Source organism: Simochromis diagramma, unplaced genomic scaffold, assembly GCF_900408965.1.
Source record: "Simochromis diagramma unplaced genomic scaffold, fSimDia1.1 OVJJ01000705.1, whole genome shotgun sequence".
NCBI lineage: Eukaryota > Metazoa > Chordata > Actinopteri > Cichliformes > Cichlidae > Simochromis > Simochromis diagramma.
Window position 1 is genome coordinate 5888262 of NW_024387448.1, and position 13407 is coordinate 5901668.

Consider the following 13407-nt stretch of genomic DNA (forward strand, 5'->3'; position numbering starts at 1 on the left):
TGTAGATAGACTTTTGACAACAACAGTCCTCCTGATTTCAGGTGGACTCAGGTGACACCCCCTATCACCCATTAAAATTCCCAGAGAGAGTACAACAAGACTCAACGCCTAGTCTCTTGTCCACAAAATCCTTAAACGAAATATAGAGCCATGTTTAGCTACATTTTTTAAAGACTTTGAGATTATTTTACTGGGCAAAGGGCTTTTGTTAAATTTAGTGTGGGTGATGCTTTGTGCATGTATGTCGCATTCCAAGTGTCTTACTGTCCCTATGTACACTGTTGGTTTATCTCCACATATATCTTCACTTAGGAATGAAACTTGCACATCTGTGCATGCAAATGTGTTTTGTTTTTTCACTTGGCTATGTAAATCTTAAAGCATTTATTTTACGAAATTGCATTTTCTGTCTCAGTCTTGCCTCACGTGCCTCATCCTCTTTTATCAGGTCTCAGTGGGGAGCCGGCAGACCTGGAACGTCGGTGCCAAACCTTCGGCCAAAACTTCATTCCCCCCAAAAAGGCCAAGACGTTCCTGGAACTTGTGTGGGAGGCCTTACAGGATGTCACACTTATCATTTTGGAGGCCGCTGCCATCATCTCCCTTGGCCTCTCCTTCTACCAGCCTCCTGGAAAAGAAACTGAATGTGAGGATGTGGACAAAGGGTGTGGTTGCTGGTTTGGGAGGGTGTGACAAAAGGTCTGTCAGCAAGAGTGAAAAAGGTGGACGTGAAAAATGAAAACGAGATAGAGAGAAGTAAAAGTAAGACATTGTCAGTATACATACAGTAGGATAAGAGAGGAGGAACAAGACAGAGGAGAAGTTAAGGTTATATGAAGAAAACACACAAACACTGGAAAAGAATACAAAGGGAGAGGGTTGTAGCAAGCTATTTTGCTCAGCACTGTGGTCCAGCTTGCATTTACATGTTGATGGCAATTGAAAAAGAGAAGTCAAAAGTTAATAAAGAAGAGCTAAATTCATCCAAATCCAATCTGCTAGTGAAAAACTAAATGCTGTTGGAAAAAAGGAAGTGCAAGCCAACTAAGACCAAGATGCTGACGCCCAAAATGGCATCAGCATTGAGACTTTTAAACATCAAATTGTCTATGTATACAGAGACCCATTCCAGTAGACCCATTTTACTTAGGATCAGACCAGGATGATTTAAGTTATTCTTGTGACAAATTCGCATGCTGTTTTATTATCTCATTTAGATGTACAAGTACTTCCATCAAAACATTCTCAAATGTTGCCTCTAGATGTTCTGTTTGGCAAAATATTATACTTTGTTGCTGTTGATTTTCCTGTTGTTTGGTGAAATCAGAGAGGAGTGAAAAAAATAAGAATCTTTTTATATAAGGAAGAAAAATACAAGCACACAATAGACAAAAGCTGAAGAGACAGAAAGTGAAATGGCTCACCAAATTGGGTCTGTTTGATTGGTGAGCCATTCAGTGACAATGAAGAGTCATGATAGAGAGGAAGTGGTCTCATCAGAGGATGCAGATATGGGACACTGTGGCTCTGTGTTAAACCAGCCACACATGCAAATTAAAAAGAGCAATGACCATGTGTAGTCATTAGATGATGCTGAAAATAACAGCCAAAAGTAGCCTCTGCACTTCTAAGCTTAAGCCATATTGTTTTGCTCTCTGTGACTCACCAGAAACAATGATGAGGTTTTGATATTTACCTAATATGAGTTTTTCTTGTGGACCATTTTATTATATTTTTCCCTGTTATTTTCCTCCCCGTTTGAAATTAGATATTTTTTGGGAAAACAGCTATTGATTTTCTGAGGCATGTTCAAAAAATATCTGACTCTAAACAATTGCTCCATCTTCAGCATGCGGGAATGTGTCGGCGGGTGCAGAGGATGAAGGCGAGGCAGATGCTGGCTGGATTGAGGGCGCTGCCATCCTGCTTTCTGTTGTGTGTGTTGTCTTGGTGACAGCGTTTAACGACTGGTCCAAAGAGAAGCAGTTCCGGGGTCTACAGAGTCGAATTGAGCAAGAGCAGAAGTTCACTGTTGTGCGAAAAGGAAACGTCATCCAGATCCCTGTGGCTGACATGGTGGTGGGGGACATGGCTCAGGTCAAATATGGTAAGGAATCCATTATAAGATCTTCCCATACAAAAAACCCAACAACATACCAACAAATTAAATGATTTGTTCAGTTTCATTTTTGTAAGTATTTTGATTAATTTAGAAGATCTAAGGACACTGCAGATCAAATAAAACTTAATCACAAGAGTCAATCACAAACATATCTGATAAAGAATGAAAGCTGATGTACAAATTTCACAAAACCTACCTCAGTTTAGTAAAACACAGATGTAATGTATGCTGTTAGGGGAGCTCTGTGTAACCTCAGAAAACCATTGCAATTATTGACACCCATAGCAATAAATGAACCACATCAACACTATTGCCTGTGTCGAATTCATGTGTCTGCTACTGTCATCCAAAACAGTGATGAGACATGCACGAGGCTCTGTTTTATGTACTGTGTGTTATGTATCTTGTACAACAACTAAGATATGATAGATATTGTATAAGATGGTGTTAACTTAATATTAACCAATGCTAGGCACCATTTTCACTTTAGGTCATTATATGATTTCCTTATGGCTAAAATCAATACTATTTGACGTCATACATATGCTTGTGCTAGCTTGTTCAATAATAACAATAATTCAACAGGTTAGCTAACCAGCATTTGCACTCAGATATGTTTAGGGTTTTTTTAGGTAAGGCCTCAGTCACACATGCCTAGAGACAGTCCTGGCAAATTCTGATCACTAGGGAAAAATGTGCCTTTCCGACCAGCTGGTTGCTGGAAGTTGCTTATATTGCTAGGTCAAATTGGTCACAAAGAAGCTTCTGCACCATTAACCTCCATGTAATTTGGTCACCAGGAGACCATGGTGAATCACCATATACCTTTTTGTGACCAATTTACCTAGTGTCAGCAACCAACCACCAACCACCCAGAAACACACTTTTCATGGCTTGGAGCCACTGATCATTCTGTAGGCCTGCATGACTGTGGTTCAGCTAAAATCATAGAGACAGCAAGGAACCTTCAGAAACCACTTGCGGGGAATACTTTACCCTAATGATCAGTGTTTGCCAGGTAATCACCAAACAAGTCTCTAAGTCTCTAAGACTGGGACCAAAGATACCATTAGCTATTGATACTCTCTGTTGATGCTGGTACTGGAAGTGAGGAATCAAGGCAAAGCTTCAAGCATCCAGAATGACAGCCTGTAAAATGAGTGGGAACTAAGAGGGATGTTGTTTTTTCCAAATCAGCAGTGTCTAAAAGAAAATGTGAAGGTCATAGAAGGAAAGAGAATCAACCCTGGATTGTGGATGATTGAATAACACTGATTTCAGTTATGAATCACAAATGTCCTTTAGATGATGCTAATCATTTGTGTCATGCTAAAACATAAAAATATCACTGATATTTCCCCACTCATTTATAATATGGGTTTGCATGTCAGGTAAAGAACCAGGGGGAGATGGCAATCAATACCTCAACAGTGAATGCACACGTGTACACTCAAATTTTGGACACTCTTCTCATTGATAGAAAGTAATTATTTTTTAAATGATTATACTTCTTGCCACAGAGTAAAGAGTTTAAAAGCTTTTTTTTTTTTTAGGTAAGGCATTTTTCATTAGTCAAGCTACCAGCCACAGTGACCACTGAAACGAGCAGACACACAAATAATCAAGAACACCATCCATTCCATACATTTATTGTTCCTTCTTGTGTTTGTTGTAGAATTTATGTCACGCCATTTGCATGCATGCATTGATGGGGATACTATCTGCAGTGAGAAAAAAAGAGACAGCGAGAGAGGGAAATGGCATAAAAAGCAGTTAAAGTCAAGTGAATTTAATTGGTGCTGTGCAGTAATAGTGAGGATATATAATGCAAGCAAGCTGAGTAAAACACTGATATGTGTATGTCTATGTTCAGGTGACCTACTGCCAGCTGATGGTATCTTGGTCCAAGGAAATGATCTGAAGATAGATGAGAGCTCTCTTACCGGAGAGTCTGACCATGTACGCAAATCTGTGGATAAGGACCCCATGCTGCTCTCAGGTTTGTTGTTTTTTTGCTCAAAAAGTGGCAAGTGTTTTTTTCCCCCCAGGTATTTTTAAGTACATAACGTACTTAAATGTACTGGGCATTTAATGCCCCTTAACTCACTGTTTATTATATTTAATTCTCCCACCAAAAAGAGAGATCAGAGAGATCATTCTGTTCGCTTTTTTGTCTGTCTGTTTGTTAGCAGACTAGAGTCCACAGTTATTAAGATATCAACATTCTAATTACAGTTTGTGTGGCGGTAGATACCAATATCAGCTCGAGCTGATTTAATTTTGGTGAAAATTGGGTCAAGTCAACACCAACACCAAATGTCAAAATCAGTATATTATGGAGAGAACAATGCAACACACTTTTTCTTTCTTCAGTACAACACCCTGTGACATCACAATGACACCATAAACTTTTGGAAAATTACACACTGCATGAATATATCTTAAATCTTAAGTTTTACAGCTTATAGAAGCCAAAGATTTCAGCCACTTCTGCTCCAACCATATGGGTAAAGGTAATACAATACACAATTATAGTATGTAATGCTTCAAGTTCATAGGTCAAAGGTCATACATCAGCATGTTATAAAAGCAGGCCCTCATCAACATGTTGTAATAAAAACATCATCAAAGTTTTAGTATAGCACTTGCCCTTTGGGGGGAGTTGCGTTCTCTGACTGCTCTTGTTGTTTGTCTGTGTCACTACTTTTTTTCCAGCAACCAATGAAAAAGCTCTGGTAAAGTACCTGTCGGCCTGACGCCAAACATCAGGCGGAAACAAGCTGTAGCTTTTAAACAGAATGAAACATCCAGTGGCTAATTTTTAGTTGGCTTGTGCAGTCTGAGTTTTTTTCATGTTGCTCTTGCGCCAGCAGTTGCAACTACAAGTGTGCATGCAGCTATGAAGATAAAGCACATCCTTGTGATGTTATTTATTATTCATAACTGTCTGGTAAAGTAACAGATTGTAAAACTATACAAACATATTCAATTTATAAATACTATGGGTCACCAAGTCAAGTCTTGTAAGCTTTTTGCCATCAATTCAAGTCAATGAAAGACAAGTCAGTATTTTTGTGACCCTGCTCCTGAGGGTTAGGGTTTAACCTTAACTAATTTTTTCCCTCCAGGTTGTCTTTTTTTACTGTAACTATTGAGACCAACACTTTACATGTAGCACTCATCTAAACTATTAAAGGTACCCATGTGATGGAGGGCTCGGGGAGGATGCTGGTGACAGCTGTTGGTGTCAACTCACAGACAGGCATCATCTTCACTCTCCTGGGAGCTGGAGATGTGGAGGAAGATGGGAAAGAGAAGAAAGGTAAGTGACCCAGTGGAGACAATAAATGAGAATAATTAAGATAATTTTGTTGAAGATGCATTTCACCTTTATGATAGGTTTAAATATTTTCATCTTTATTATTAATACGTGCAGTATTGTTGTTGATATATTCAAACCAGTAGAGGATGTAAAAAGATGAAGCAGATAAAGCTCTCTCTTTTATCACCTCTGTGACCTTTGGTTTAGTCGCCCTTTCTTTACTATCTTTTGGTTAGCATCTGACACACATATTACAACATTATTTAACTGAAATTTAAAAAAAACAAAAACAAAAACAAAACAAAACAAAAAATGAAAATTCACAGTGTGGTAAGCTTAAAAAAAACTCACTAATACAAAGAGCCTCGAGGCAACTGTTGTTGTGATTTGATGCTATATAAATGAAATTACATTGAAATTGTAACTAAATGAGACTGTGCTGATGTGAAAAATCTATAAGGACATTCAAAATGTATATTATACATTTTGAATATCCAAGATGACTACAAAGAGACACACACCAACAGAAACAAAATAATCAAACACAAAAGACATAAAACCCAGCATAAAAATAAGACAATATGGTAAAGAAAAGACCAGAAACTACAAATAACACAGCCATCTTCTTTTGTGTCTGCTTCAATAGGGAGGTCTTGCTCTTATGGGGGGGGGGGGGGGAGGCTGTTACATGTCTGTGCCCAGGGGGCTATTGTTTCATAATCCATCCATGCTCACACATTGTGACATGCGTGTGCTGGGATGTGTGTGTATGGGGTTAGCTGAATGCCTGAATGATTTCAGATAAGAGCTTCAGCAGGAAACACACCAGTTTAACCTCATAGATAATTTAGCCCACATCCTCGTCATCTCTCTCTCCACTACCTGTTTCCCTTTCTCTTTCCCCACTTGTTTTCTCATTTTCCCTTTCTTCTATCAGCCTGTCCGTCATTCTCCGATTCTTTCACTGTTTCTCTTGTTTACCCCGCTCCTGTGCCCTCTTTCACTTTCCTCTCTCTGGCGTTGCCCTCCACTGTCTCTCCTCCTCACCCTTAATCTGAGAGAGAGAGGTTGAGGCTGCAGATTGAATCAATTATTGAAAGAGCAGGGGAGAGTGAGGCAGCTGGAGAGTTTCAGGGAAGAGTGTTGATTGGTCAGTGCACAAAGCATTAGTCTGTGCTCATATTTGTTCCATAGGAGCCATGCAGTCAGAGCAGAGCTGCAGACAGCAGAAGCTACAAATATTTTCAGAAGCACTTAAGGTTAATATCATTATTAGTGCACTCTTCTGTGCCTCTACAGTACTGCTGCAGTACTGTAGAGGCACTTCTGCATTGAAATGTGTCTGCTACTGTTGACGTCTTGAAAAAGGAGAACGCATGTTCCTGGAATGCAGAAATAGACAGCAACAAAAGGCCTGATGACACTTATTTTATTAAAGAATACTCTTACAGCTTATTGTTTTCGTTCTGTTCCCAAAGTGTTCGTTGCATCCTGGAATGTGTTGCAGCTCAGTGCAGCTGCCTCTGTGGGCTGGATCATTCAGACACTCGTTTACTGGAACTAATACATTATTCAGAAGACTTCTACAAATGCCAGAACTTGTTAGTTTTTCCTCATGCAGTGGGATTTTGCTGTGGGGCTGTTTACGTTTCTTCTTTAATCTGTCTCCTATATTGAGGTTTCATTCTATGCAATACACATTATGCACGCAGAGCTGTGCATACAACCACATTCACTTCTTGAGTTTTTTTTTTTTTTTATACAGATTTGCTGTTTTTTGTTTTTCCCTTTTTGCCAAATCCTTCATGTGCCCCTTCCCACAAAAACCTTCCTTTGTCACACATTTAACAGAGGAGAGTACTGAGTTGCTCATCACTACAGATGCCAGTTACAGCACAGTCACCAATGGTATGTGAGCATAAAGTTATCCGCCCCACTCCTTTCCTCAACCAATGAATTGAACTCATAGTGTACACAGTAAAAGTGACAGTGCCGTATGATGCCACTTTGTATCTGATATCACCGTGTTGATGTTCATCCTGCAGTATCATAATGATGTTACTCTGGAACTGTTATTGCAACTCATGTTGTTGTGGTGGGTGTGCAGGAGTGGGGAAACAAAATATTAAGACTTAGTGGACTTTTATTTTTTTCATCAGTACATAGTAAACATTCAAGAGACAACAACAAGACAACAAGTCAAAGATTATGGCAAGTGCTGTAGAATTTTTAACCAATTTTAAGTTGTTTGGTTTTATCCCACACTGGTTTGAGAGCAGCTGTCACCCTCCACCCCCCCCCCCCCCACACACACACACACCTTTTTTATCCTAAAATCACTACAGAAAAACTTTATATTGTGATGACTCCACAATATTACAGCGGAAACACTAACAATCAGAAGATCCCCTATGAGTAAGGGCTAGATGATGATAGGGAGAAAATACTCCCTTTCAGCAGAACCATGGAGATGCAGCCATGAGTGGTTGGGGAAGAAAAATGAGAGCATGGAGAAACAAGGACAAAATACAATCTATTGGAAAGAGAGAAGACAAAAAAATAATGATATGCAGCAGTAGGGACATTAACATCTGGGCTTGAAAAGAAGTTAGTGGCGAAGAAATGCTCAGTGTATCACAAGAAATCTCCCAGCAGCCTTTGACAGTGTAACTAAGGAATGCTACAAGGTTACCTGATGCGGTCGTAACTATAAGATTTATCAAAAAGGAATGTTTTAAATCTAATCATCAACTGTTTGTCTCCCAATTTCAAACCAAGAGCTGGTTCCACAGAAGAGTGCCTTCAGTAATTAGACCTGCAGTCTGAAAGCAAAGTGCTCTATTAGTATAATGTGGTACTATGAGGTCTTTAAGATATGGCTGCACCTTATTATTGAAGACTTTGTATGTGAAGAAAATGATTTTAAATTCAATTCAATTTTATATTTTACAGGAAGCTTGTCAAGAGAAGCCTATATAAGGGAAGCATGATCTCTGTTTCTAGTGCTATTTTGTGTTTTTTGTAATGGAGAAAACACTGATTGGAACAATGTCATGAAGCCAAAACCATTTGTGTGAGGTGACTACCAGAGCAACATTGGTCATCATGTTGTAGGAACACCATTGTGGTGATATCAGATTATGTGGATTACCTTTGGATAATACCTTTGAAAATACCTCTCACTCTCTTGTATAACCCAGTGTATGAAGTATGAACTGTTCCCTTTAGTATTGTTCTGTGTGTTTTCTGTTTCTGCAAGTTGTCACAATAAAAATGCACTATTTGTTTTATTATTTTTTGTGTTCTTGTTCTTTGACCTTTATGGCCCTGTCTAACTTGGCCTCCTTTTGTCTCAGGAAAGCAACCTGATGGTGCAGTGGAGAACAATCAGAACAAAGGTAGAGGCTTGTGTTTGGTTGGAATTTGGTTTGCATGTCGAGGGAGTTTGTTTTATTGTCAGGTGCTGAAGACATTTACAGTTTTCAAATCTTTTTGCTGTGTGTGTTTTTTCAGCCAAAAAACAGGATGGGGGAGTTGCCATGGAGATGCAACCTCTGAAGAGTGCAGAAGGAGGAGAGGTAGAGGACAGAGAGAAGAAGAAGACCAATGTTCCAAAGAAAGAGAAGAGTGTGTTGCAGGGAAAGCTCACAAAACTGGCTGTTCAGATTGGCAAAGCAGGTACACAACTCATCCCTATACCGGGCAGAATTTCACGCCCTTATAGTTTCAGTGTCCTCTAAAATATCAGCACACAAAGTGGAATCTGCAGCTGTATGTCCTACTGAGCTTTTGTTGCAACAATGTATGGGTTTCTCAGTATGAAAAACAAATTGTGGGAATAGTGTGAAGGTCTGAGTGTGAAAGTGTGAAGACTTGGGTAGAAAGATGCTGTATTACTGTTTAGAGACAGGCATGTGTGCAAGATGATGTTCTTGACTGCTACAAGAATGTGAACGACATGTTTTTATTCTTGGCATGTGTCACTACAGGCCCAACATAAAATGCAATGCAGTCTTGACTGAGCAACTCTGATGAGTTGTCTCTTCCTTAATCTCCCTACAGGTTTGGTGATGTCAGCCATCACTGTCATCATTTTGGTGCTGTTCTTTGTCATCAACACATTTGTCGTTGAAGGTTTGTGTTTATGCAGCTTCCCAACATACACAATCGCTCATTACTGTTTTAAACACAACAGTGTTTTCTTGTCATGTCGAACATTTCTTAGGCTTTCAACAGAGGTTGTGTAGGTTTAATATGCAGTTTGCTGTGTGTTGCAGGTCACTCATGGTTGCCAGAGTGCACTCCAGTCTACATCCAGTACTTTGTCAAGTTCTTCATTATTGGAGTCACTGTGTTGGTTGTTGCTGTCCCAGAAGGCTTACCTCTCGCTGTCACAATCTCTCTGGCTTACTCTGTCAAGGTACATTCGCCTGTCAGCTTTAATGAATGATTACCACATGGACATGTAGGAACTGCTACTTCTTTAGCTGGTCACGTTGGCTTCATGCTGAGACTGTCATGGGAAAAAAAGTCAGCTAAAAGAGACTTAGCCACCTTCATCCTGGGGACTGGAACAGGAGTAGGGACATGCTGAGCCCTGTCTGGGCACTAGCTTCCCTGGGAAGCAGGGACCAGTAGAAGGAACCACAGCTGTCCTCACCCTGGGAGTGGGTACGGATGCAGGGACAGGGTGGATCCTGGCTACGCTCACTCTGGGGGATGGGAAAGGTGAAGGGTTAGGTTCTGGAGTGGCCCTTGGTGGAGCAGCAGTCTCTACAAAACCAAGCTAGGAAGCGGAACAGTCTTTTAGGCTGCTTAGCATAGTTGCGCTCTTAGCAGTCTTTGAGGAAACCCCCAGCAGGGCAACAGTTTCTGGGGAGGCCAGCTCAGCCAAACCACTAATGGTCTCCAGGGAGTCGTGCTGTGAATCAGTTCTTGGGGAGACATGCTGTGAAACCTTAACAGTCTCTGGGGAGAGTGGCTCAGTCACAGAAACGGGCTTTAAAAAGGCTGGACAAAACACAATAGCACTTTCTGAAAAGATCAACTCTGTAAGACCATATGGACTTATCTTGTCTACTAGCTTAGCAAAAGGAAACACTGTTTTAAATTTGGCCAGTACAGAAGCACCAAACATGTTCTTCTTATTAACAGTTTCTGAAATACAAAACACACTTTGTTTATTAGCTGGCTCAGGAAGACAAGACTCAACGTTCTTAATGTTCATTAAAGAAACAAACTTCATGGTCCCAGACATATCGACCGACTGATGAAGAGGAAACACAAATTTTAGATTGGCCAACTCAGAAAAGGCACACGTCAGTCTTACTCATGACAGGCATGGTCTTGGAAAACCCAGCTTGGCTGACACAGGCTGGCAAACAGTCCTGTGCTGTATGTTCCCATGTAAACGACAAGGCTGACGGGCCAGGCAGCGGGAGCTCTGGTACGCTGAACGGCCATCCTGAGGCAGGAGAGCAGGCTCCTGAATCTTGAATCCTCAGAAATTGAAAGAGAGACTTCTCTGGTGTGAGGCCACCGTACTCAGTCTTGTAACCAGCCTTTCTTCGCTGCCCCAAGCCCCTTTTCCTCAAGGTTGAATATAGATGGAGATGTTGGAGGTTATCTGGAGAGCGAAGAGGACAGAGAATGACAGGCTGAACCTGCCCACTCTTATCACTGGAGGGTCGGGCAGAGGAAGGGCCAGGGAAATTGAGGATTGGCATCTGTGAGGTCCCCCCTAGGGCTAGGCAAGTCCCCAAAAAGGGTGATATTACACTGATTTCAGTGGTTCTTTCACACAGTCTTTAATCCATTAAATCATGATTGCAATCTTTGTTCTTTCCTCTTGCAAAGTGGTACACATGTTGTTCCAGTGACATTTACAGTCATGTATACAAGGTCAAATGTAAGGTAAAGTGGGGTAATTACATGTTGTGATAAAAGGAAATGTGAAAAACTCTTTGCTGAATACTTTAAAACACATGAAAAGTGAAAACTAAAAATGCAACCTAATAAAAGAGCAGAAATCCTTATGAAAATAAATAAATGATTAAGAGCTCTGAGACCATGAGAATCCCACTGTGCCAGTTCAATGAAGAGAGCTCATTTGTAAGAAGTGAAGTGATTTATTGAGATACAGAATTCTATTAACATATTTGGCAATTAGACTCAGATGACCCATGATAGCAGAACAGAATCCCAGTGGTGTTAGGAATTAGAACAGGACCCTCCGGAGTCTAGACACTGGTGGCAGGTAAGATGGGGAGGAGGTGTGTCTAAATCAGTTTTCTAAAAGAATATAATTGAGAACCTTAAGAAAGTGTCCATCTAGTTTCAGAAAAAGGGTTTGGTGTCGTAGTGTATACTATTAATACATTAATTCTACATTTAACATTTTCTCCATATCCTCCCTTATCCTTATCCATCTATCTATCTATCCTCATTCACACCATCCCACCCTCCCTCCTGTCCTCCCCTCACACACTGCTATGTCATTTATAGAAAATGATGAAAGACAACAACCTTGTACGGCACCTTGATGCATGTGAGACCATGGGTAATGCTACGGCCATCTGCTCTGACAAGACAGGCACCCTCACCACGAACCGCATGACTGTAGTGCAGGCTTACATCGGTGAGTACAAGTGATAATTCATAAATGCCATGCTGAAGATTGGTGAACAAATTTGTGAATGCTGAAGAGTTGTGGGTAGTGACTGAAAGAACGAGATATACACGAGATACAATCAGCAGAAAATGAGCTTCCTCCGAAGGGTGGCTGGCCTCTCCCTTAGTTCATATTAGAATGAATCAAACTTTCATCCATTCTAATATTCTGTAGTGTAGTTCAGTATTGCAATTAGTGACAGTCTAGTTCTAGTTAAATAAATAAATTGAAAGATTCTATAAACTGACCTCATTAATTGAAACGTTGATCTATGATTTGAAACAATAAATATATGACATCCCTTTTAACATTGCCTCAAGGTATAAAGGAGATGGAACTGTTGTTTATGCATGCGCCTGCTCAGTGTGTCCAGAAATATTAGATCTTTTGACTGTTTTGCAGATGATGCGCAGCTTTATATAACTCTTTTACAACAATAATAGTTGTCGTTGTTAGTTAATACTTTACATGCTAGTTGTTGACTGTTTCTCTACATCCGCAATGAATTGGTTACAGCCACCTCTTCCTTTTTGTTGCTGTTTATATTTCATGTTCCTTTTTCAAAATCAGACTTCTCACTTTTACAAAGTTAAGAAACGTGTTTCAAAAAGATTGGTTAACAGTGACTGGCAGAGGCTAAGATGAACTTTTGACTTTTAATTCTTGCTATGAGTCAAGCTCCAAAACATACTGAATCCTTTTTACTCAGTAGTTTCTAGCAATGTCATTCAAACACAATGTCCTAGTTTGTAACAATTACTTTCTGTCATAAATTTGTAGTCACGTGATGACATCGGCAGGGTTATTTTCTAGGGCTTGACAAAGCGCCTGCAGAGCCACAGAATACGTTATACAACTGTTCTGACAGGCTCAGCAGCACTCTGCATGATGAAAACAGTGCCTCTGTGAAATGCCGTCAGTAATGTATTGGCACATAACTGTACTACATACATTCCTCTTACAAAAACTCACCAGTGGAAACAATGGGGAAAAAAGCTTTAGCAGCATAGCAGTCTTCTGTCTTGACAAAACAACTTTCTGTCATGGGTGACTCATTAACAGCTTGATGGCACAATAGCAGCACAGAAAAAATCTATTACCAATGGGGATTAAAGTGATATTCTTGTTTTCAGGTGATGTGCACCACCGTGTGATCCCAGAACCTGGACAAATCAACCCCCGGACACTGAATCTGTTAGTCAATGCTATCGCAATCAACAGCGCCTACACCTCCAAGATCTTAGTGAGTCATGTATTGACAGAGGTGCCATTATGTTGCAGGTTGCTCTCTGG

At 40.3% G+C, this 13407-nt stretch overlaps 1 protein-coding gene across 1 annotated transcript in view; it reads left to right on the top strand.

Moving 5' to 3' along the window:
* The window catches only part of atp2b3b (ATPase plasma membrane Ca2+ transporting 3b), a 70599-nt gene that overhangs the window by 22985 nt on the left and 34207 nt on the right, over window positions 1-13407 (top strand). Inside the window, 10 exon segments of the mRNA XM_040013705.1 lie at window positions 449-646; window positions 1850-2107; window positions 3996-4121; window positions 5319-5444; window positions 8801-8842; window positions 8958-9122; window positions 9507-9578; window positions 9722-9864; window positions 11949-12081; window positions 13248-13357. Coding sequence (XP_039869639.1) covers window positions 449-646; window positions 1850-2107; window positions 3996-4121; window positions 5319-5444; window positions 8801-8842; window positions 8958-9122; window positions 9507-9578; window positions 9722-9864; window positions 11949-12081; window positions 13248-13357 — 1373 coding nt within the window.